We start from the raw sequence: 21,285 nt of genomic DNA, 5'->3' as shown, positions 1-21,285 counted from the left end.
ATCCAATTGATCAAGTTTAACACACCCGACTTTGAGCCGACCGGAAAAAGGCCCCTAGTTGGATTGACTAAGGCCTAACCCCAACCCAGCTATCCGAATTTAGTGCAAACTACAAAGTATTTCTCTCTACAAAATTCACTCTTTCTTTTTAAGTTGTCTCTATACAAGATTTACCTTTTACTTTTTTTTTGTCTCAATCTTGTGACCATTATTTATAATTCACATCATTTACCAGCTTTCATTTGTCTTCACACATTAGTACCTTTCCCGAGACGGAGAGAGTATTTCTTTAACAAAATTGGACGGGTTGAAAACATGCTTAATGGAGGACCGATCTAAACCGACCCAGGGCAGTCAAGCCAAGCCGGGATATGTCACGGCGGGTCACGAGACAAGGCAAAAGCCAACCGCTACGCTTTAATAAACCCGATTTGTAAACATCGTCGACCTTATTTATTCGATTGAACCGGTTTCTGAAGTTTTTCACGACGCAGATAATGAACACAGCATTTCGAACACCAGCCTTTATATCAAGAAGGCGAAACTTGGAACAAAAACTCTCAGACCTCCACAAATGCACTAATTTATCACAAATCAAGCAAATTTACGCACAAATTTACAAGTATAATCTTCAAGAAGACCCATTTATTGCACCAAAACTAATCTCTGCTTTCTCAAATTGCAATCAAATTAGGTTAGCAACTCATGTTTTTAATCAAATTGAATACCCAAATGTGCATTTATATAATACTTTAATTAGAGCTCAAACCCATAATTTTCAGTATTCAAATGCAGTAATTACTTATGTTAATTTGCTTAAAGATGGTAACTTTCCTGATAATTTTACATACCCTTTTGTTCTTAGGGCTTGTAGTGGATTATTTAGTGTAAAAATGGTGGAAATGGTGCATACTCATGTTGAAAAATTAGGGTTTTGGGGGGATATTTTTGTGCCAAATGCTTTGATTGATAGTTATTGTAAGTGTGGGGTTGGGGTTGGGGTTGGGGGTGTTGGGAATGGCAGGAAGGTGTTTATGTTTATGAAGTGTCGAGATGTCGTGTCGTGGAATTCGATAATTGGTGGGTTGGTTAGGGTGAGATTGGTGAATGATGCACGACAGTTGTTTGATGAAATGCCTAAGAGAGATGCTGTGAGTTGGAATTGTTTGTTGGATGGGTATGTTAAGGAGGGAAATATGGGTGGGGCGAGTGAGTTGTTTGAGAGGATGCCTGAGAGGAATGTGGTGTCGTGGTCAACTATGGTTTCGGGGTATGCTAAGATAGGGGATATGGGGATGGCTAGAATGTTGTTTGATAAGATGCCTGTGAAGAATTTAGTGTCGTGGACGATAATTATTTCTGGTTATGCTGAGAAAGGGTTGACAAAGGAGGCGATCTTTTTGTATGAGGAAATGGAGAGAGCCGGATTGAAGCTTGATGATGGGACTGTGATTAGTATTTTATCTGCTTGTGCAGAGTCTGGATTGCTTGGACTTGGGAAACGGGTTCATTCCTCTATGGAGGCAACACGTTTTAGATGTAGTGTTGCAGTGACTAATTCGTTAGTTGATATGTATGCAAAGTGCGGGAATGTGGAGCAAGCATTAACTATATTTGAGAGAATGACAAAAAGAGATTTGGTGTCTTGGAATGTCATTATGCGAGGTTTAGCGATGCATGGACATGGAGAGACAGCGCTTAAGCTATTCTGTCGGATGGAACGGGAAGGATTTCATCCTGATAGAGTCACGTTCATTGCGGTCTTATGTGCTTGTACTCATATGGGGTTGGTTGATAAGGGTGTTGACTATTTTTATGCTATGGAAAGGGATTATGGTCTTGTCCCTCAAATTGAACACTATGGTTGCCTGATTGATCTTTTAGGTCGTGGTGGGCGTCTGGAAGAGGCACTAAAAGTTGTGCGGAATATGGCCATGGAACCGAACGCCATTATTTGGGGCACTCTTTTAGGAGCGTGCCGGGTGCATAATGCTGTGGAACTTGGTGGAGAGGTTCTGCAGCATTTGATAAAACTTAATCTAGATGATACTGGAAATTTATCTACGTTGTCCAACATATACGCTGCTGCAGGGGATTGGGATAATGTTGCAAACGTGAGACGTGCTATGAAAAGTATAGGAGTACAAAAACCTTCCGGTGCTAGTTCTATTGAGTTGAACGGCGTGGTCCATGAGTTTACTGTATTTGATAAATCCCACCCAAATTCAAAGAGTATATATAAGATGATCAACTTATTACGCCCACAACTTAAGAGAGCTGCTTATAGTTCAAAATCTGTATATGGTTGATTCGCAATTAGAGCATTATACTTGATAGACGCTGTCACGCGTAGATTTGCCGTGGCTTGTAGTAGCTTGTGTTGTTGAGATACGTTAATTCCTAGCAGTGAGTTTTGCCAAATAAGACGGTGAGTAGGGTTGAGACGTGCTTGAGCTTGCAGAGTACATAGAAAAATGATTGGTGGACTCTGTTACATATGAATTCTGCTGTTCTGGTATTGCTAATGCGGATGAGCTGCAAACTTGAGGCGTTATCGGCCGAGAAGAGTCCGTCCTCAGGTGCGTGCCTTGGTTTTAAGTTGCGTTTATCTATATTTGATATGATTAGGAAGGAGGCAAGCTAAAGGTAGTAAAGGAGAAGATACGACTCCACTCGTTTATGCTTCCTTGTGAAAAATTTCCGACATTTAAAGATTAAGGAATGAAACTAAGCATGCTAGAATGTTTTTGCTTGTACAAAATACATGCATGGTATAACAATGCCGCGCAAATACATGAACTCTTTTTTCATAAATACATACATCATTTCAAAACCCTTGTTTCCGCACCTCTTTATTCTAAAAAATAATGGATAGTGTAGTTTAAGACGCGAAAATACCTCTGTATGTCAATATTTTGAAAATTTTCAGATTGTAAAAGATAACTCGTCGCTTGCAGACTGTCTGAACAACAAAAAGGCCCTCTAGTACATTCTGATTGTAGAAAAAACTTTCGTAGTATCAAAACGCACCAAAAAGGTCCTCTAGTACATTCTTTCAGTATTTTGCAACTTTTAAATGATTCTGATTTGAATTTTGTTTTACGAACAGTTATTGGATGCAACAGAACACCCAGTCCGCAATTATCGATCTGTTTCTCATACTGGTGCTATCAAGCCAACATAAACAAACTAACAAGGACAGTTGAATTCTTGCATTTTTCAATCAACCAGGAAGAGGTAAAAACCAAAGATAGAACTTTTACAATCTGAAAATTTTAAACTAGATAGTCTGCTATTCTGATAGATGTTCAGGTGGTACGAGCATTCTAACAATTAGAACTTATACAGACATGGAAATTGAATACCTGATGTAAAATTGAACCAAGTGCATTACATCATTACGCTTTCGTCTTACTAATAGACGTTTCTATTATGGTGTTAAACCTTTCACTTGAGCTGCCATTAACATCCCAAGCTTTTCTAGCCTCTTCACCGACTCTCTTTGCACTATTACTCAAGTTGTCGCTCGACATGAGCTCCTTAATTTTCTCCTCGACCTCAGTACTCTTTACCAACCTTTGTCCAACCCACCCCCAACTTCGCTCCCATATTCCTAATCCAACTGCTTTCACAACTCCGGCATTAATCCTTTGATCTCCGTGTAAAGGCCACGCTAGCAAAGGTAACCCTCTTTGAGCAGCTTCCATGACCGAGTTCCATCCACAATGAGTCACAAACCCTCCAATAGCCGGGTGAGATAAGATCTCTTCTTGGTTGACCCATTCCTTTACCGTCAACCCTCTATCCTTTGTTTCCTCAAAGAAGGCCTCACCTAGCAACTCTACTAGCTCCTCCTTATCTTCTTTGTCAACCACAGCAGTCTTGATCACCCATAAGAATCTTATTCCACTTTGCGCAAGCCCTTCGCCTATTTCTTTGATTTGTTCTTTGCTCATTGCTGTTCTACTTCCGAAGGAGACAAATACCACAGATTTCAAAGGCTGTTCATCTAGCCATGATACACGGTTCGATCCTGCAAAGATTGAGGGTTTTAAGAGTCAAAACACATTATTTTTCGCATTTTACATGTTTCCGGTTAAGAATAAGTTGCTTTAAACTTATCCGATTACCTTGGCGTAGGCAGGAACATATTTTTACTTTGGCATATTTTATAAAAGAAATTGTTTTTTTTTTTTGACAGAAAAATAAAAATAAAATTTTTTGATATACCTTTGTCTGATCTCAGGGAGTGCAGAGGTCCAATAGGGAAGATGGGTGGGAGATCACTGAAGACTTTACCGCTCTGCAGAGCTGAAATCGTTTCCGGCTCAAAAAAATCAAAGGTGTTTAGAATCACACCCTTAGCATCTGGGAGATGTCTACAGTTAGTTGCAGTCAAACGACCCATAATGTGGGTTGCATTATACATCAGGGGAGGAATCTCATCTGCTGGAATGCCCGACAAACCAGGGATCATAACCTCTTCACCTGGTGTAAAACTGACGCTAAGACGACTAACCATGAGCGAGAAGAATTTGGCTGAAGTAGTAATGACATTGTAATTATCAATACCCCGTTCAGAAAGCGCCTTATTAATCCCCGAGGCAAACATAAGGTCAGAAAAGATGGCACTCGGCTGAGGGGATAGCGCAACAAGGTGATCAACAAGGAGGTGTGCAGAACGAGAGACAGCATCATACTGCAGGAAAAAAGGGTCGGTAATGCCGGTTTCAGACGGGTCAGTAGGAAGTACATGAAACTCAGAGGAGGCAATGTGAGGGTGTGAGGATAAGAAAGAGTTGATTTGGGTAGTTTCAGCTTCAGAAAGCGTGGGCCGGATAATGATCAGGGTGACACTGCAATTACTGGACGATATCATTGCGGCTAAGCGTAGGAAAGGGGTCAGGTGTCCGATTCCTGCGCTCGGACAAACGGCTACATGTGAGTAAGTAGGGAGTGCATCCATGGTTTTTTTTGTTGTTGTTGCAAAGCAGTGATGTGTTGATGTTTTTTATGTAGCTATATTTATGGGAGAGTTAGGTGAAGTGAATGGTAGGAGTCTGTCCAAGTATGACTGATTGTTGAATGATTGAAAAAGTCAACGATATTTCATCACGAGTTTGAGACGGGTCAATGAAACCCACATGGTAGATAAAGACAAGTCATTTGTGATTTTCTAGGCACTCTAATTTTTATCTTATCTACCAAGATATTTAACCCGTCACAAGCTTGTTACGGATATACCCGTCACAAGGGAGATTTATTGGTTATTAATTGCATTGCCATTATTTTTGCATTGATATGTGGGCAACTGGGCATGTGGCTCAGTGTCTGGTTCGGAGGAAAGCATGTTATGTCTCATCTTCAAATATTTAAGACGACACTTATCCGTCTGAATCTTAAGACGGGTTAAATATCACCCCATATAGGTATATTTGAGTTATTTTAAGCTTAAGATGAATAATGTCCGTCTTAAATAAAAATTTGTGCAAATTATTACTCCCTCCTATCCACTCTTTTCTTCCCTATTTCCTAAAACGGATTATTCAGGTTTTCTTCCCCTTTCCTTTTTGATAAAGTTTTTATTAATATTATACTCTTATCTCTTTCCACTCACCAAACCCCACTATATACTTTATTAATATTTAATTCTAATTATTACTACCTCTCTCCAATAACCAAACCCCACCCATCACCTTTATTAATATTTAATCATAATTATTCATACCTCTCTCCAATTACCAAACCCCACTCATATATTTATCAATATTATACTCCCCACCCTTAATCCCCGTGCCCACTTCAAAGGGGAAAAAAACCATGGATAGGAGGGAGTATTATAGTTAAGAGTGGGTGGGGTGGATTGTATTAAATCAATCTTTGCGAGATATATAGCGGCCTGTGAGGATTTTGTACGGGTGGATTGTATTAAATCAATCTTTGCGAGATATCATTTTTTTTTAAACTCGTCGATATTATAAATTTTGATTTTGCTCAATTTTTAGAGCTTAATTTTTCTAAATTTAACTTAATTTGCTGAATTTTTCTTAATTTAATTTTGCTTAATTACTCTGAACTTAACTTATAGGAGCTGAACTTAACTTAATTTTGCTGAAGTTTTCTAAACTTAAATTAATTTTGCTGAATTTAACTAAAAGGGATGACTTTACGTCCAAAAAAACATGACATAATTCCGAGAAAGAGCCCCAGGTAAATCCTCTATCAATTTAGATACAAAAATTATAGTGTAAGACGGTTCACTTTTGTAATAAAAATTGTTTTTTATTGCTAATAAAAATTGTAAAATGGTTTGACAATAAACTTACAGGGGATAAACACCTTAACCAATCAACCTGCAACTTGAGGTCGGAACGCTTACGTAGGCTCTCCGGCTTCTCATTGGAGGATTTTTCTATGAACTGCTTATCAGCCCAGACAGACCATACTAGTGAGTAGCGACAGTCTCCACTCTCCACTCTATCGCTATTCGCTAGTTCGCTACCTTCTTTACCTCTCTAAATGCTTAGAGATTCGCATTTACATTCTGATCTGGGTGTCAGATTCGTGCCTGGCACGTGGGCCAGCCCAAAAAATTGTTTTATAATTGCTACTTATATTTTTAGTACTTTTTGTTTAATAACTGATGAAGTAACTTGAACAAAGGTCTATCAGAGAACTATAAGAGAGTCTATAAAAGGATGGATGTTCATTTCAGAAGCCATTTTTTTATACAATGAAAAGAAAGCACGAGTCTTACACAACTGAGACGAGTCATGTCGAGTTGAAGGCCTATTACAACGAAAAGCACATTAGAGTTGCACTATTCTGCATATTCTACTGCAGTAACTTGGATGCACAGATCAGCATGTATATTTGTTCTTGGCATTCCTATCTAGCTTCTTTGCATCCTCCTGCAAGTACATTATACACGACATCATTAACCACATTATAGCTTCGACCACCTGGGAATCTGGGATATAATCTGAAGCAAACTTAACAAATTCAGATAGTGCCAGCTTACATGAAATATGAACCCCATGCTATCACTGTAATCCACGAATTTCTTCCATTGCTGTCCGATGCTCAGCTGCATTAACCAAATCAAGATCAAAAACACATAATTCAAGTGTGACACCTACAGCATAAGCTACGACCACAACATTACGCCAGTGCCACAATACTCCCGCCAATATGAGGCAAGGGGATTAGAGAGAACCTAAAGCACTGGATCAGAGAGAACCTAAAGCACCAATCATATTTCAGAACCTTGTGTTGTAACATCCATTTCTGCTATAGATGGAACCATATGTACAGTAAACAGAAAAAGAAAAAGTATCTAAAAAGTTCAAACTGACAGACGAACACGCAAACGTTTAAAGAACAAAGAAACAATTGTGCGAATGGTGGTGCTTCAAATATTCTGGTCTGAACACTAAAGACTTTAATACAAAACCAGATCCAATGTTATCTGTGAAAAAGATATAGCGAACTCATGTACAGCAGGTAAGATTGATACAAAACCATTCAATTAGAGGAAGAAGAAAATCAGATCCAATGTTATCTGAGAAATATAGGCTCCCGAGTGTCAAGACTAGACATCTCCAGCACCTTCAAACCCAACTCACAGAACAAAACATAGAAATTGATTGCCAATAGCAAATTAGCAACTACATAGTGTTTAAGTGACTATCGTGAGATCATTCATTCCCGTAATAGCATAGTCCAACAGCAGACATTTATAAACTGGAGTATCTGTAACTTTTCCTATCCCCGAAATCTATAGCAAACATGACAGTCTTATGCTTTAGTGCATACACTGAATCTCTTGAACCCATGCAATGGAATAGTATGTAATCCTCAGTTTTGAAAGGAGCTAGGAGCGCTAAGGTGACAAGGAGCGAGGTACACATCATGCGGCACACTGTATTCACGGACAATTCCATTTTTTGTTTTTAAAGAGGGTTACCAGGTAAGAAATAAATACCACATGTAACAGGGTGAAGGGAAGGAAAGACAATAAAATAAGTTGAGTAGAAAAAATGTAGAAATTAGATAGTAGTGCGTCATTATCAGTTCCACATGCAAAAGGCACACGTAAGGCACGGTTGCCCTTTGGCTAGTGCCTCAATGAGCCTTATGCTTAACGCACGCTCGTTTAAAATAATATATGATCGCATACGTCACTCTAATGAAACCAACACATGCAGTGGTTAACATACCTGGGCAGCTTCATTTGCAGCATCTTTGGTCCAAATGGATATTTTGTCCTGCCTAGCCCTCACATTCACGACTGCTCCACAGATTTCATCTCCATGATCAAATTGCTCTCCAATCATTGCCAGCAACTAGAATGACTAACCATGGTCAGCCATTAAAGGCAAAGTTGAAAAAAGACGGGAACAAACTACAACAATCTCCGTAACCATACCGTATAAAGCCATGAAGTGTCAGATTTCCCCCTTGAGTAGGCAATAGTCCATTTGCCTCCATTAGCACAAATTGGATCCTCCCATTTAGGCTCAATTTTGTTCTTGAAACAGTAGAAGTCTGCTCCAACACCCAACTTGCTAGGGTGGTGTATGTTGTTGTAGAGGCTGCAACAGCAAAAAAATGTTTTATGATTCATTTTTTTAGTTCATACAACACAATAGCTAACCTTGGTAAATAGGCTCACTCAATGGAGGAGAACCTTGCATCATAGGGAAACGAAAGAAAAGATAATGAAACATTGGCATACACATCCCTGTCACAGAAATCGCCTTAGATAGAACGAATGTAGATACAGTACGGCAATTTTCAGAAAGAGCGCGTGCACATACAAGTAAAAGAGTAGAAAGGGAAGAAAACAGAAATAAACATGGTACGACACTTCAGTATTCATCCAATAATTAGCCAGACCATAAAGTTCATGATCAAGAATCATATATCAAACATCATAATCAAATCTAAAAAAAAACTTCACAAACCCACCAACTCCTAATCAAAACTGAGAAAATCACAAAGACGGCAAAACGTTTCCAGATTTCAACGGAATGATAGGATCATAATCCACCTCAACTACAATAGCAAAAGATATAAAACATAAATCAATACTATAACCAAAACGTAGTTGTCAGCTGTTTAGCAAACAACGAAATACTCATAAATTCACGTCATATTTCTCATTAAAAGCATCCAACATTAGTTTTACAACAGAACCCTAGTTATACATTTCCTAAAGCAAGCATCAAAGAGAGAGATACATTTCATAAAATGGGAACTTTTAACCACAACCCATCAAACAATAACCTTTCAAAGAAAACCGAAGGTTACAGACAACGAAAGAACCTCCAAAATCATTCAACAGCGGATAAAGATTTCAACCAGATATCAGCATTATAACTAAAACACAAATCATGATTCCACAATCCAGGCATACAAAAAGCCCACTGCAGTCTGCTGATTATCCGACAAAATCAACCAACAACAACAACAACGCCTTAGTCCCAAATGATTTGGGGTCGGCTAACATGAATCATCATCCGAAACCATTAATCATAGCTTTACAAAAACCCTAATCACAGCTTTACAAATCAACCATCACACCCCAAAACAAAACAAAACAACCATAAATCATCAATCCAACCAAAACCTAGATAACTATTTCAGAAACCAAGAAAACCCATTTCGCCGAATACCCAACATAATCAATCTTATAAATAACACCAAAACAAGAACCCTAATTACAGCTTCACAAATCAAGCATTACGCTCAAAAGATAACAATTATAAATCCATCCAAAACCCAGATATTATCTCACAGCTCAAGAAAATCCATCTCTTCGAATACCCAACAAAATTAACCATTTAAAAACAACTACAAGAACCCTAATTACAGCTTCAAAAGTCCAACAAAAACCCAGATAATTAATCCACAAATCCAAAAAACCCATCTCATCGAACAGCGAACAAATTCAACCATAAAAAAAAAATCCGAAACAAGAACCCTAATAACAGCATCACAAACCAAGCATCACACCCAAAAGATAACAACCATAATTCAACAATCGAACAAAAACCCAGATAACTATTTCACAAATCAAGAAAACCCATTTAAAATAATTCAAGAAAAACACAAGAAATCACCTCCAGAATTGTTCAGCAGTCGAAAATGTATAAATTGGACGAATAGAACTTCCCCAAGTAGCTTGTTTAGATTTAGCAGAAGGATTATCAAACCAAAAAGTCCATGAATTTTCCAAAGGATGATGTGAAATAATGTTGTTTGAGTTATCAATTTCAGTTTTTGTTGTTGTTTCATTGTTATCATCTTCATTTTCATCATCATCGACAATCTCTCCTTCTTCAACATCTCCTTCAATGTTGTTCATGGGATTCTTCTCCATTTCTTCTTGTTCAATTGTTGTTGTTGTTGCCATTGATTTCTCTGTTGTTTCTTCTACTCCCATGTTTGATTGTGTGAGTGAATGAAAAATGAGTCGCGAAATGTTTGTTAGGGAGCACTCGATGAGTTATGAGTTTGTTAGGATGTTGGATTTGTTATTTTGGGGTGGTTTTGTCTTTTGAGTGTCTAGTAAGCCCAACAAGGGTGTGCACTTGGCGAACGGCTCAATCAGGTCGGATTTAAGACGGCTTCTTTTAACGAAAAGCTTGGCGGAAAAATGCAGTTGTCAGGATGAGTCTGTTGACTAAAGTTTATGGGATGTTCTCTCACATTTAAACCAAAGATAACACTTGCTTTTTGACACTATTTATGGTCGTAAGGAATCTTTGATATTATTCTTAATCTATAAGACAAAATATAATCATGTTAGATCTTGTTTGATTTATCGTCATGAATGTTATAAGCATATCAATTTTTTATAATTTTTTAATAATGTGTAACTAAATATATTCACGTTGCAAAACGTGTCTCGACAAGTGTGATAAAACAACTGTTACCTTGGTTTGGATGAGAGGGAGTATATAGTAGTGTTGGTGTGTGGCTTGGATGAAGTTGGCGGAAAAATGCAATGGCCAGGATGGCTTTGTTGACCAAAGTTTATAGGATATATTGACCAAAGTGAAGGGTTAGGATTGGTCAATGGGCAAAGTGGATGGCTTGGAGGGTTTACTATTCCTAAGGGAACCATTATTCCTAAGGAAATAAGAATAGTATGGACAAGTTTGTGCATTTTATAAGGGGTTTTTTTGTCAAAAACTACCTTTTATTTAGGGTTATTTGTGAACAACTAAATTTCATTTTATTTTTGGCTTTCAACTACCTTTCATTTTCTTCATTTTGCGAAAGACTACCAAAAATCCACTTCCGGCGAAAAAAAGTCAACTTTTCGACGTTGACTTACCATTTCATGTTGAATCTTACTCTTTACTTCATAACCCTAATAATCGATGATAAAAATTTGATTAAACCCAACATTAATCGCTTCAATTTGTCTATCTCTTACCCGAATCAAAGTCCTAATCGCCAAAACAAAAGCATCATTGATATTAATCTTAACATGGTAAGTAATTCTTTAACAATAAATAATGATCTATTATGGCCTTGTTCGCAAAATTAACTCCTAGTGTTAACCATTCGAAAATAATCATGGATTCAATCTTATGATCACTTATGTGCTACTATCTCATTAGTTTTCGTATACCCACCATCTTACCATGAAGAGAGAAAGAATGTACTTTAATATGACTTAGATGGACAGTAGGTTGATGAATCATGAGTAGTCTATAAGGTTGTTGAAATGTAAGGGTGAAGGTGAAAATGGTAGTAAAGGTGACGACGGATATGAAGATGGAGATTGAGATGGTTGATGCGTTGGTATTGCTTTGAACAAACTTTTGATAAGACGTTGGGCATGGAGAAGAGCTTTTTCAGATTTTGTTGGTGAACAAAGGGAGAAATATGAGTTATATGTGTGAAAAAGGGAGAAAAAAGCAAGTTAACGCCAGAAAGTTGACTTTTTTTTCGCCGAAAGTGGATTTTTGGTAGTATTTCGCAAAATGAAGACATGAAAGGTAGTTGTTCACAAATAACGCTAAATAAAAGGTAGTTTTTGACCAAAAAAACCCTTTTATAAGTGAAGGATTCTTGGCCTCAAATTCTTTATCAACTTATATTTTTCACCTACCTTATACAATTATACTACTAGCTTTGTGATTCGGAGTGAGTCCTAACTCCTAAGTGGTTATTTCTTGAATCCATTTTTGAAATAATGGTCAAAAATAAAATATTTGTCGTTTTGGGTCGATTTTGAAAATATTTGTCAAAATGGTGTCCACGTAGACTCGGGATTTCTGGACCTAAAACACGCCACTACTAATGGCGTGTTTATAATGAGTAGGGAAAAAAACTTCATTAAAAAAATGGACTAAAACAAACACGCCATTAGGAATTGCGGGTTTCGGAGGGGAAACACGCCACCCCTGTGGCAGTGTGGCGTGCCTTATGTAAATTTTTTTTTTTTTTTTTTAGTTCAGTCAGTTGAGGAAAAAAATTGTTGTAAAGACACATCACTGCTAATGGCGTGTTTCTTTCACAAAACACGCCACTACTAATGGCGTGTTTCATGTATAGAAATCCCGAGCCTACGTGGACACCATTTTGACAAATATTTTCAAAACCGACCCAAAACGACAAATATTTTATTTTTAACCATTATTTCAAAAATGGACTCATATATCTTCTGTCCATCATTTATTTACTTTTTATATTTTTTATAACAGTATTTTAATTAAAAATAAACAAATAATTAAAAGGGAGAAACTATAACTTATACTTCTATAAGTGGTGAGTTTGCATTGGATAGAGGTGGAAAAAAGAGATGACCAAAACTGAAGAAAAAGAAGTCAACTTTGGGAAATCAATCATAGTACCAAGTGTAGTTGAGCTTGCTAAACAACCCATAACCAATCTTCCTTTACGCTATGTTCGACACTCCCCCATTGATGCTCACTCTCCGCTGTTACCGCTCCCCGTTATTGATCTTCACAAACTGCTTTCTCAAACTCCATCTTTGGCTTCTGTTGAGTTGCTTAATCTTCACTCTGCTTGCAAAGATTGGGGATTTTTCCAGGTACATTTTTTACTCAATATCGAGTTGTATTGTTTTGAGTTACTTTACGTTTTGTAAACATTATAGAGCAGTGTTCTTAGAGTCTCCAATTAAATTTTAAATCTTACGACCCTGCGATCCAAGAAGTCACGAGGGTTCTTGATCTAATGCAAATGCGTGGTATATTAGACATTTTAATGTTTATTATAATACTTATAAATTTTAGATTTATATCTCATGATGAATTTTAAAAAATAAAAATTAATCTTAAAACTAATGAAGAGAATTGAGTAATTTCGTAAAATGTGTTTTTTATAAAAATATTTTAACTAACACAAATTATTTTAATAATTTTTTTTTATCACGAAGTTAATAATTATAGTAACAATTTATGTATGTATAGATTATAAATTTATACCAATTTTGTTTTATTTTTAATAAAAGATTATATTTTTAAGTTTAATGATGAAATGTAATTTTAAATGAAAAATTATTTTAATAAATAAAAATCTAATTTGTTTTCATATATAAGCTTGAGCACAGAAAATTTTAGAGAAGTTTTATTCTCTTAGTAAATACGGGAATGATAACTGATAGGATCTTACGATTCTACAATCTTATACTTCCTCCATTCAACTCCACTCTACCACTTTCAATATTCTATACTATTCACAAATAAACATTCATTTTTCATTTTCTTTCAATACATAAGTGAAAATATATTCATGTGAGATCTTGTTTAATTCGTCTTTACGAGTACATTAAAAATATCTAACTTTTATAATTTTTGCAAATACGTAGCTAATGTTATTTACCGTCTAAAACACGCGTTGGTAAATGTGATAAAAGAAAGTGGTAGAGTGGAGTTGAATGGAGGAAGTAAAAAAAAAGAAAGCGACCCACAAAGCATGATCATGAGAGGTGGTGCTCATGACTATGATCACGGTTCAAATCTCGTCAGCATTCAAATTGCCCTTATGTCTTCCTTTAGACCAAAAAAAGTGTCACAGTCCGGAACTTTGATCACCAGGACGTACTTCACAAAAACTGCAGGTGATAAATCATGGAGTAAGCACATCATTAATGGAGACATTCAAGACAGAAGTTATCAAGTTGTTTGAACTTCCTATTGAGGAAAAGAAAAAGTTATGGCAACAATCGGATAACCATGAAGGTTTCGGGCAACTGTTTGTGATGTCTGAAGAACAGAAGCTTGATTGGTCTGATATGTTTTATATTACCACTCTTCCTCCTAAGCTTAGAAGAACTGAACTTTTCCACAAGCTGCCTTCACAAATCAGGTTCTTCTTTGTCTTTGCTAAGAATAAATTACTAAGGCCAAACATCGGGTTGATATTGGCAGAAGCAGGTTGCAAAAGCAAATAATATTAGCGGGTTTGACCAAAATATATAATTAGCAGAATTTGTTAATGGTGTTTGGTAATCAGCAGTTTCAGATTAACATATTTGGATATTCTCGTATACCCCTGAACTTTTTCGCTTTCTAAGGTGTACTCGTTTTTCACCAAAAAAAAAAAAAAAATTGAGACCGACAATAATTATTTGTTACGAGTTCAGAAAACTGCAATTTTTTTCAAATCAATTATCTCGTCAAGGCCTTGAATTTGAAAAAAAAAAAATTCACCGCCTTTGAACTCGTAGCCGGTAGTTATGGTTAGTCAAACCTTTTTTAACGAATAAACTTTGACCGACCATAATTCCCGATTACGAGTTGAGACGTTGATGATTTTTTTTTTCAAACTGAAGACCTCTTAAAGACGGTCATTTGAAAAAAAAAAAAAAAAAGTTTTATCGTATTCTGAACTTGTAGCCAAGAGTTATTGACGGTTAAAGTTTTTTTGCAAGAAAAAAAGGATACATCTTAAAAAATGAAAAAGTTGAGGGGTACATGAGAGAATATCCCTTGTTTATTTTTTTTGTATAAAATGACTAATATGTACATGAATCAATTATTGGTAAGAATGGTAACTATTATGATAATATATTTTCTCAAGGATAAAAATGTCAATTTATATATATTCTCTAATCTACTGATTGAATATGTTGGTAGATATGCTGCCTGCCAAACACCCAAAACAGCATATTGATTGGTCAAACATGCTAAAAGGTCTCAATATCCTAAAAATTTCTCAATCTACTGTTTACCAAACACCCCCTAAAACACGGTCTTACACAAGAGCAGTTAGTAAGAATCGCGTATCTAGCACTACAAAAGAATTTACATTCTACATTTTAGCTCAAAATTTCAAATCCCGACTCCAAGGATGATATAAATCTAATCTGATTTGGAGTTCTCGTGACAGGGAAGCAATGGAGGAATACATAGCTGCAACGAAAACGCTTGCAGTAACTCTTTTACACCAAATGGCTAAAGCATTAGGGATAGACAGTACAGAAATGGAAGAGTTATTCAGTGAAGGATTGCAATCTATTAGAATGAATTATTACCCGCCATGTCCCGAGCCAGATAAGGCCATAGGCTTCGCACCTCACTCAGACGCCGATGCCCTCACTATCGTCTTTCAGCTCAACCAAACCCAAGGACTTGAGATCCGAAAAGATGGCAATTGGGTACCTGTTATTCCCCTTGAAAACGCGTTTATAGTTAACATTGGTGACATCATGGAGGTACGCTCGTGACATTAATTCTTGTGTAAGACTGTTTCATAATTCATACGGAGTATACCTTAATAGTTAATACTCGGCTTTTGTGTAACAGATTGTGAGCAATGGAGTGTACCGCAGTGTTGAACATAGGGCAACTGTGAACTCGACTAAAGAGCGGCTGTCAGTTGCAACGTTTTACAGCTCCAACTTTGATTCTGAATTAGGACCTGCAAAGAGCATTATTGGACCTGCGAACCCTCCAGTTTTCCGAACAGAGCTGGCCGAGCTGTACCATAAGGGGTTCTTTGCGAGGAAACTCAGTGGGAAGTCATATCTACAAGAAATGAGACTGTAAGGCCGTCTAACACAAATACTTGTTACAGTAGCATGTCCTGAAATTTTGCAAAATTTGTTATGAGGAGAATCCGATAAGGCGACAATGGATATTGCGACTTCAAACAGTCCGATTTTTTGTCCAACAATGGATCTTGAGACCAAACAGAGCAATTTTGCAACCAGCATTATTATTTTGTAACTATTTCACTTGCTGTAGTAAAGCGGAATGAAAAGTCCAAACCAATTTTTACGACTGAAGGCGGTCGGAATCCCAAAAAAAGGAACAACACAGTCACAATCCTTATCCTTCTCTTAGTGGTTAAGACGGAGGCTATGTGGAAGATCGGTCATGCGTACGAATTCCCCCATTCTCTTTACGCATACCGGTCTTGTGCAGTTATGCACTTACGCGGTTAGAACAAGAGGCAAGAGGAGTGGCTTGGCCACGTTCGGTCCTGGCTAATGTTATTTAGTTTGTTTTTGTTCTTGTTGTTTATTTCCTGTTTTCGCAAGGGTTAATCCCGCTTCTCTTTTTCCCCAAAAAAAAAAAAAAAAAAAAAAAAAAAAAAAAAACTGTTAATTGTCTTTGGATATGACCAAGCAGTTGAAAAACTACCTTCCCAAATCCCAACAGTTATGCCCTTCGCCAAAAGACACCATGCATGTATATATAAACACATACAACTATCACTATGAAAATTCCGGGCCATTTAAGCGAATCACCACAACAGACACGGTTTCAAACTATCTAGCACCAACTTTATCTACGTCGAAACTCAAACATGATGCCGGAGAAGAGTCAGAAGACAAACTCCAAGTACATTCTGAGGGATTATCATTGGGGTTGGAAATCATGGGCCATTTTCCTAGCCATACTCGTCTTCCTAATAGTTGGTCCGGTTTTGATGCCAACGGATTTTGACTACATGCTTGCGTTCTACGTGCTTGTCCCGTTCATTGGTGTTGCAGTTTGGGCTGCTATGGATTACAATTACAATAAATTGTTGAAGGAGAAGGAAGACGATGATTAATTCGACTATGGTTGTGTTTATTATGTTCTTTATGCATGATCTAGTAACGAGACTTCTACCAATAATCTCGTCCTCTTTTTATGTTGCGATTATGAATTTATGATTTAATGCATGAGAATTGGCTGTTAGAAAAGATTATGTTAAACTCCTAATTACGTGTTCTTTTCTTGCTTATATTTTTATGCACGGCATGGCATGGCATGTACGCTGAAACATGTATGCGACCGTTGCAGGGATGGAGACGGTGTCATCAACAATGTAATTAAGTCAGAAATGCACAAGGATTCGGTAGATTTCATGCAGACAACCGTCTCCATCTGACTTTGCTCATCCGATCTTTGCTGAGAAAATATATGATTCAAATATGCATGTTACACCAAATCGCGTAAAGAAAACGAAAAACTAAAGAAATTAGGTGAAACAGACACCAACAGATAGCATATTATTCGAAAACAAGAACTGCCCATTTATGAAAATTCTTTGAACAGGCAAAAAAACTCACAAAAACACAAACAGATGGATACAATAAGATACTAAAGTCTAGAACTCCGGAAAACACCAGCGAAACTAAATGACGTACCCTAAGTTATACGAGTCAGTCGAGGACAATCTTTCTGCGCTTGTACCGAACCATGACCTTCCCTTTCACACCCACCACCATGGCATTCCAGTCAATCTCTGGGAACGGAGAAATCAGTTCAAACTCGAAATTCCTAAGCAGATGGCTCCATATTGCCTTAATCTGTAAATATGCAAAGGGTTCTCCAAGGCAGCCATGCCTTCCTCCTCCAAATGCTATATAAGAAAATTGCCCGGCTGCCTTATCCTCGTCCCTCCCGGGGGAAAACCTATCCGGGTCATAACTGTCCGGATTTTTGTAAATATGGGGGAGTCGATTGGCAAAAGCTGGTGACGTGGCAACTATATGGCCGCTCGGGATGTCATACTCTTTACCCTCTTGGGTGGTCACGCTGAAATCGCTGTGTGATTGCCTTAGCAACATAATCAAGGGAGGGTGGAGTCGGAGTGCTTCCTTAATGCATCGATGTAAGACATCCATCTCGGAGAGAATATCATGATCGATATTATCTCCATGTTTCTTCATTATGTTTTTCTGTTCTTCAACCACATCTGAAAAGTATTGTTTAAATCGAAGAAGGTATGCTCCGGTCCAAGTAGATGTAATAGAGCTGGTATGCTGGCCGGCAAAAAGGGCAGCAATGAGAAGACCTGTGACCTCTTCTTCGGTTGTGGAACGACCGTCTTTGTATTTTGAATCAATGAAGCATTGTAACAGGTCGTTCTCGGACTTCCCAGACCCTTTTCGGGAATTTATAATGTTGGCAAAAATATGGGCCAACTTCTTACGGGCTTTGTCACGACGGCGATGAGCTGGGATGGGGAGGTAGGGAAAGAGAACACTAATGGGCAGCATTCCATTATCGAGGTCGTGAAAGAGGGCAGACACGTCATCAAATAGCTTGTCACGAACTTCACGGCCTAATAGACATCTGCTGGCTGTTAAGATGATAAGATGCTCCAGCTCGTATTTCATATCGACCACCCCACTATCTCCCCATTTAGAAAAGTAGTCCTGCAGAATATGAAGTATAAGATCTAAGCTTCTAAGGAGGTAACACCATAGATGCAGTAACAAATGAAAAAATCATACCGTGTCCTTAATACTAGTTAATACGGAGTACTGTAATTGATGAACTGGAATACAGGAATACAGGAAATGATCATATTTTAACTATGCAAGTAAACAGGCACCAAAATACCAATATCATCCAGCTCCAGATTACAAACATAGTTAAAATACTCCGTATTACGTAATTAGTTCACATTCTAAAACCACTGTCAAAGGGTCCACGACTAATATTGCAGACAAGAGTAATTTGTATGTGCATCACAAAAGTGTGACCAAATACCAACATAGTTCCATTAAGCCGTTTTTCTTAGATAATAGTCAAACCTTTTGCTAAATCTAATACGCCCTCCATCCCATTGATCTAATCTCCATTTGACTTTGTTTATCAGATAATGTCGAGTTTGACAACATTAATGCCAACAGTTTCAAAAAATAGATAAATTAGAAATATACCTGAGCCTCTATGACCATATGCTCAACGTAACTTTTAAGTTTGTTGGTTCGAAGCGCCTCTGTGAAGAATCGAAACTGCTCCTGACGAATGGAGTAATCAACGTCGAATACAACACCAGGTCCAAAAGTAGGGACATTAAACCGATAGACCTCCTGCTGGCTAAGATCAGATTCAGAAGCCTTGAAGAAATGGGCAGATACCTCAGGCCCAATCAAGAAGGTAATGTTCTTATTGACCAGGTTCAAGGTAAAAACACTTCCAAGCTTTGGGTATTCCTCACGAAGCATTATGATTGGGCCCTTTAGAAAGCGGAGGAGTCCCCCAATGATCGGAATCCCAGCTTTTATTACAGGGGGAAGGCGTTTGCTAGATTTAGGCAGTATGAGGACCGATATCAACTTAGCTACCACAAGGGTTGCCACGATGAGGAGGCCCACGTTAAAGAACTTGCTGTTCATTAGCTCTGTCATCATGGTTAGCGGGCTTGATTGAACACTCAATCAAAAGTTTTCCAACTGAAACGAACAATGAAAAGAGTTAACCAGCACTGTTAGCAGACAAAAATGTTCACTTTGTGAGAACATCCATCTAGGTGGGAGATGAAAAAATCCTTGTTTCGTTAGCCAATAAGGGTGGAAGGAAAGGGAGGGGATGGATTTGGAGGATCCATTTTTCCTCCTCCAAGGTAAATCAAGATCCATCCACCATAGGGACAATTTGGAGGGAATTGTCTCCAAACACTCGTACTACACAGCCCCTTTCATTTCCCTCTATCCTCGTGCCCTCCCTTTCCCTCCTATTTTGCTATCCAAACAAATCCTAAAAGACCCACAAGACAGAAGATAGCCATTCTCGCTAAACAACATTATCGAGACATGACTCATATCTCAATCTCGATCCTTACCAGTTACCCCTTTGCTTAGATGAAGATAATATAGGGAGGGGACGTTACAATTTCCGTTGTTTGGTTAAAGCCAACAGATAAAAAAGTGAAATGGACGGATCAATTTTCCCTCTCTGAACTAAATTAAAATACTTCATTGTAGAAAACCGAAAGGAAAACACCATAACTTCATTAACTGACCTTTCCCTTCCTTACATCCACCTACCCTCCTACAATTATATCCAAGCAAACCCTTCATCTCCATATTCACAAGCATTTTCAATTTTTCATACCTACAAGCTTAATATTGTACATCATTCGTCACAATCATTTGTTTACCTTTTTTATTCTTTCTGAGACATAGATGTATTTTAAAATCCAAAGAAGACAACTATTAAACCAAATTACCCATTAGATGCATGCCTAATATAGAAAGGTAAACAAATGACCGGGCAGAGGGAGTACTCTCATTGTCCTAATCATTTATTCACTCTTTTTATTCTTTGTGAGTCGTATTTTAATTAAAGGTAAACAAACTAATCCCCAAAACCACAACTATTAATCCAAAACCATACAATGACATACAAGAACAACCCAGAATCAAAGATTCAAGCTTTACCCATAAAACACAATTCAAAAATAAAATTAATCAAAAATAACAGAGATAATATCGAATCTAAAAAAACCCAGATGATTTAATCGACATTAAAACATTGGAGGGCTAAAATTAATACAATCACATTAATTAATTGACATGAACAAATCAAATCAGATAAGAATTAAGAGAGTATACCAGATCATGAAGGAAGAACAATGTAGATGATGAATGTGATTTACTTTGCAAAACAATGAGATTTAGTATGATTAATTTATAGTGAGATTAATAATTAATCAATCAAGATTAGTAAATTATTAATCTCACCACAATAATTAGAGAGAAAGCAGAGTAGTGGTGGCACACAGGATTATGGAGTCCACGTATCTCAGATTTTGACTACTCTAATGGAACAGAATGCCCACTTGGTTCTGGACCCTTGTGTTTCTGATCCTGGATTTATCACTCTCAAAAAAAAAAAAAAAAAGTAGTGAATGTTTGATAGGATCCGAAAACCCGATACGAATACAACATGAATTTAACGGGATAAGAACGACAATTGTCTTATAGAGCCGTTTTAAACCATAGAACCGGCTCAATACCAAAAAGTTAGCCCAATATCTAAAATGAAAAGATAAATCGGCACACAAAAGCAG

General features: G+C 37.4%; 5 protein-coding genes across 5 annotated transcripts; 2 read left to right on the top strand and 3 right to left on the bottom strand.

Annotated features, from left to right (window-relative positions):
- Positions 1–463: 463 nt before the first annotated feature.
- Positions 464–3,376, top strand: LOC141592809 (pentatricopeptide repeat-containing protein At3g29230-like). Its single transcript, XM_074413641.1, has 2 exons — positions 464–2,579; positions 3,110–3,376. Exon 1 carries the CDS (start codon positions 498–500, stop codon positions 2,307–2,309), a length of 1,812 nt encoding a protein of 603 aa, XP_074269742.1. The 5' UTR covers positions 464–497; the 3' UTR covers positions 2,310–2,579; positions 3,110–3,376.
- Positions 3,198–5,047, bottom strand: LOC141592810 (UDP-glycosyltransferase 708C1-like). Its single transcript, XM_074413642.1, has 2 exons — positions 4,231–5,047; positions 3,198–4,033 (listed from the first exon to the last, which is right to left on the bottom strand). Exons 1-2 carry the CDS (start codon positions 4,964–4,966, stop codon positions 3,399–3,401), a joined length of 1,371 nt encoding a protein of 456 aa, XP_074269743.1. The 5' UTR covers positions 4,967–5,047; the 3' UTR covers positions 3,198–3,398.
- A 1,662-nt stretch (positions 5,048–6,709) lies between these two features.
- On the bottom strand, positions 6,710–10,609 carry LOC141592808 (eukaryotic translation initiation factor 4E-1-like). The gene is made up of 5 exons (XM_074413640.1): positions 10,125–10,609; positions 8,429–8,594; positions 8,220–8,345; positions 7,022–7,087; positions 6,710–6,911 (listed from the first exon to the last, which is right to left on the bottom strand). Exons 1-5 carry the CDS (start codon positions 10,445–10,447, stop codon positions 6,861–6,863), a joined length of 732 nt encoding a protein of 243 aa, XP_074269741.1. The 5' UTR covers positions 10,448–10,609; the 3' UTR covers positions 6,710–6,860.
- Positions 10,610–12,790: 2,181 nt separating this feature from the next.
- On the top strand, positions 12,791–17,209 carry LOC141592807 (oxoglutarate-dependent flavonoid 7-O-demethylase 1-like). The gene is made up of 4 exons (XM_074413638.1): positions 12,791–13,072; positions 14,105–14,352; positions 15,376–15,700; positions 15,792–17,209. The coding sequence occupies exons 1-4, from the start codon at positions 12,821–12,823 to the stop codon at positions 16,032–16,034; spliced, it is 1,068 nt and encodes a 355-aa protein (XP_074269739.1). The 5' UTR covers positions 12,791–12,820; the 3' UTR covers positions 16,035–17,209.
- Positions 17,210–17,488: 279 nt separating this feature from the next.
- On the bottom strand, positions 17,489–21,082 carry LOC141592806 (obtusifoliol 14-alpha demethylase-like). Its single transcript, XM_074413637.1, has 3 exons — positions 20,828–21,082; positions 19,151–19,666; positions 17,489–18,640 (listed from the first exon to the last, which is right to left on the bottom strand). Exons 2-3 carry the CDS (start codon positions 19,622–19,624, stop codon positions 17,642–17,644), a joined length of 1,473 nt encoding a protein of 490 aa, XP_074269738.1. The 5' UTR covers positions 19,625–19,666; positions 20,828–21,082; the 3' UTR covers positions 17,489–17,641.
- Between the last annotated feature and the right edge of the window lie 203 nt (positions 21,083–21,285).

The sequence above is a fragment of the Silene latifolia genome, chromosome 7 (assembly GCF_048544455.1).
Source record: "Silene latifolia isolate original U9 population chromosome 7, ASM4854445v1, whole genome shotgun sequence".
Taxonomy (NCBI): domain Eukaryota; kingdom Viridiplantae; phylum Streptophyta; class Magnoliopsida; order Caryophyllales; family Caryophyllaceae; genus Silene; species Silene latifolia.
Note: the sequence above shows the minus strand (reverse complement) of the source record. Positions and strands in the feature narration are given on the sequence as shown.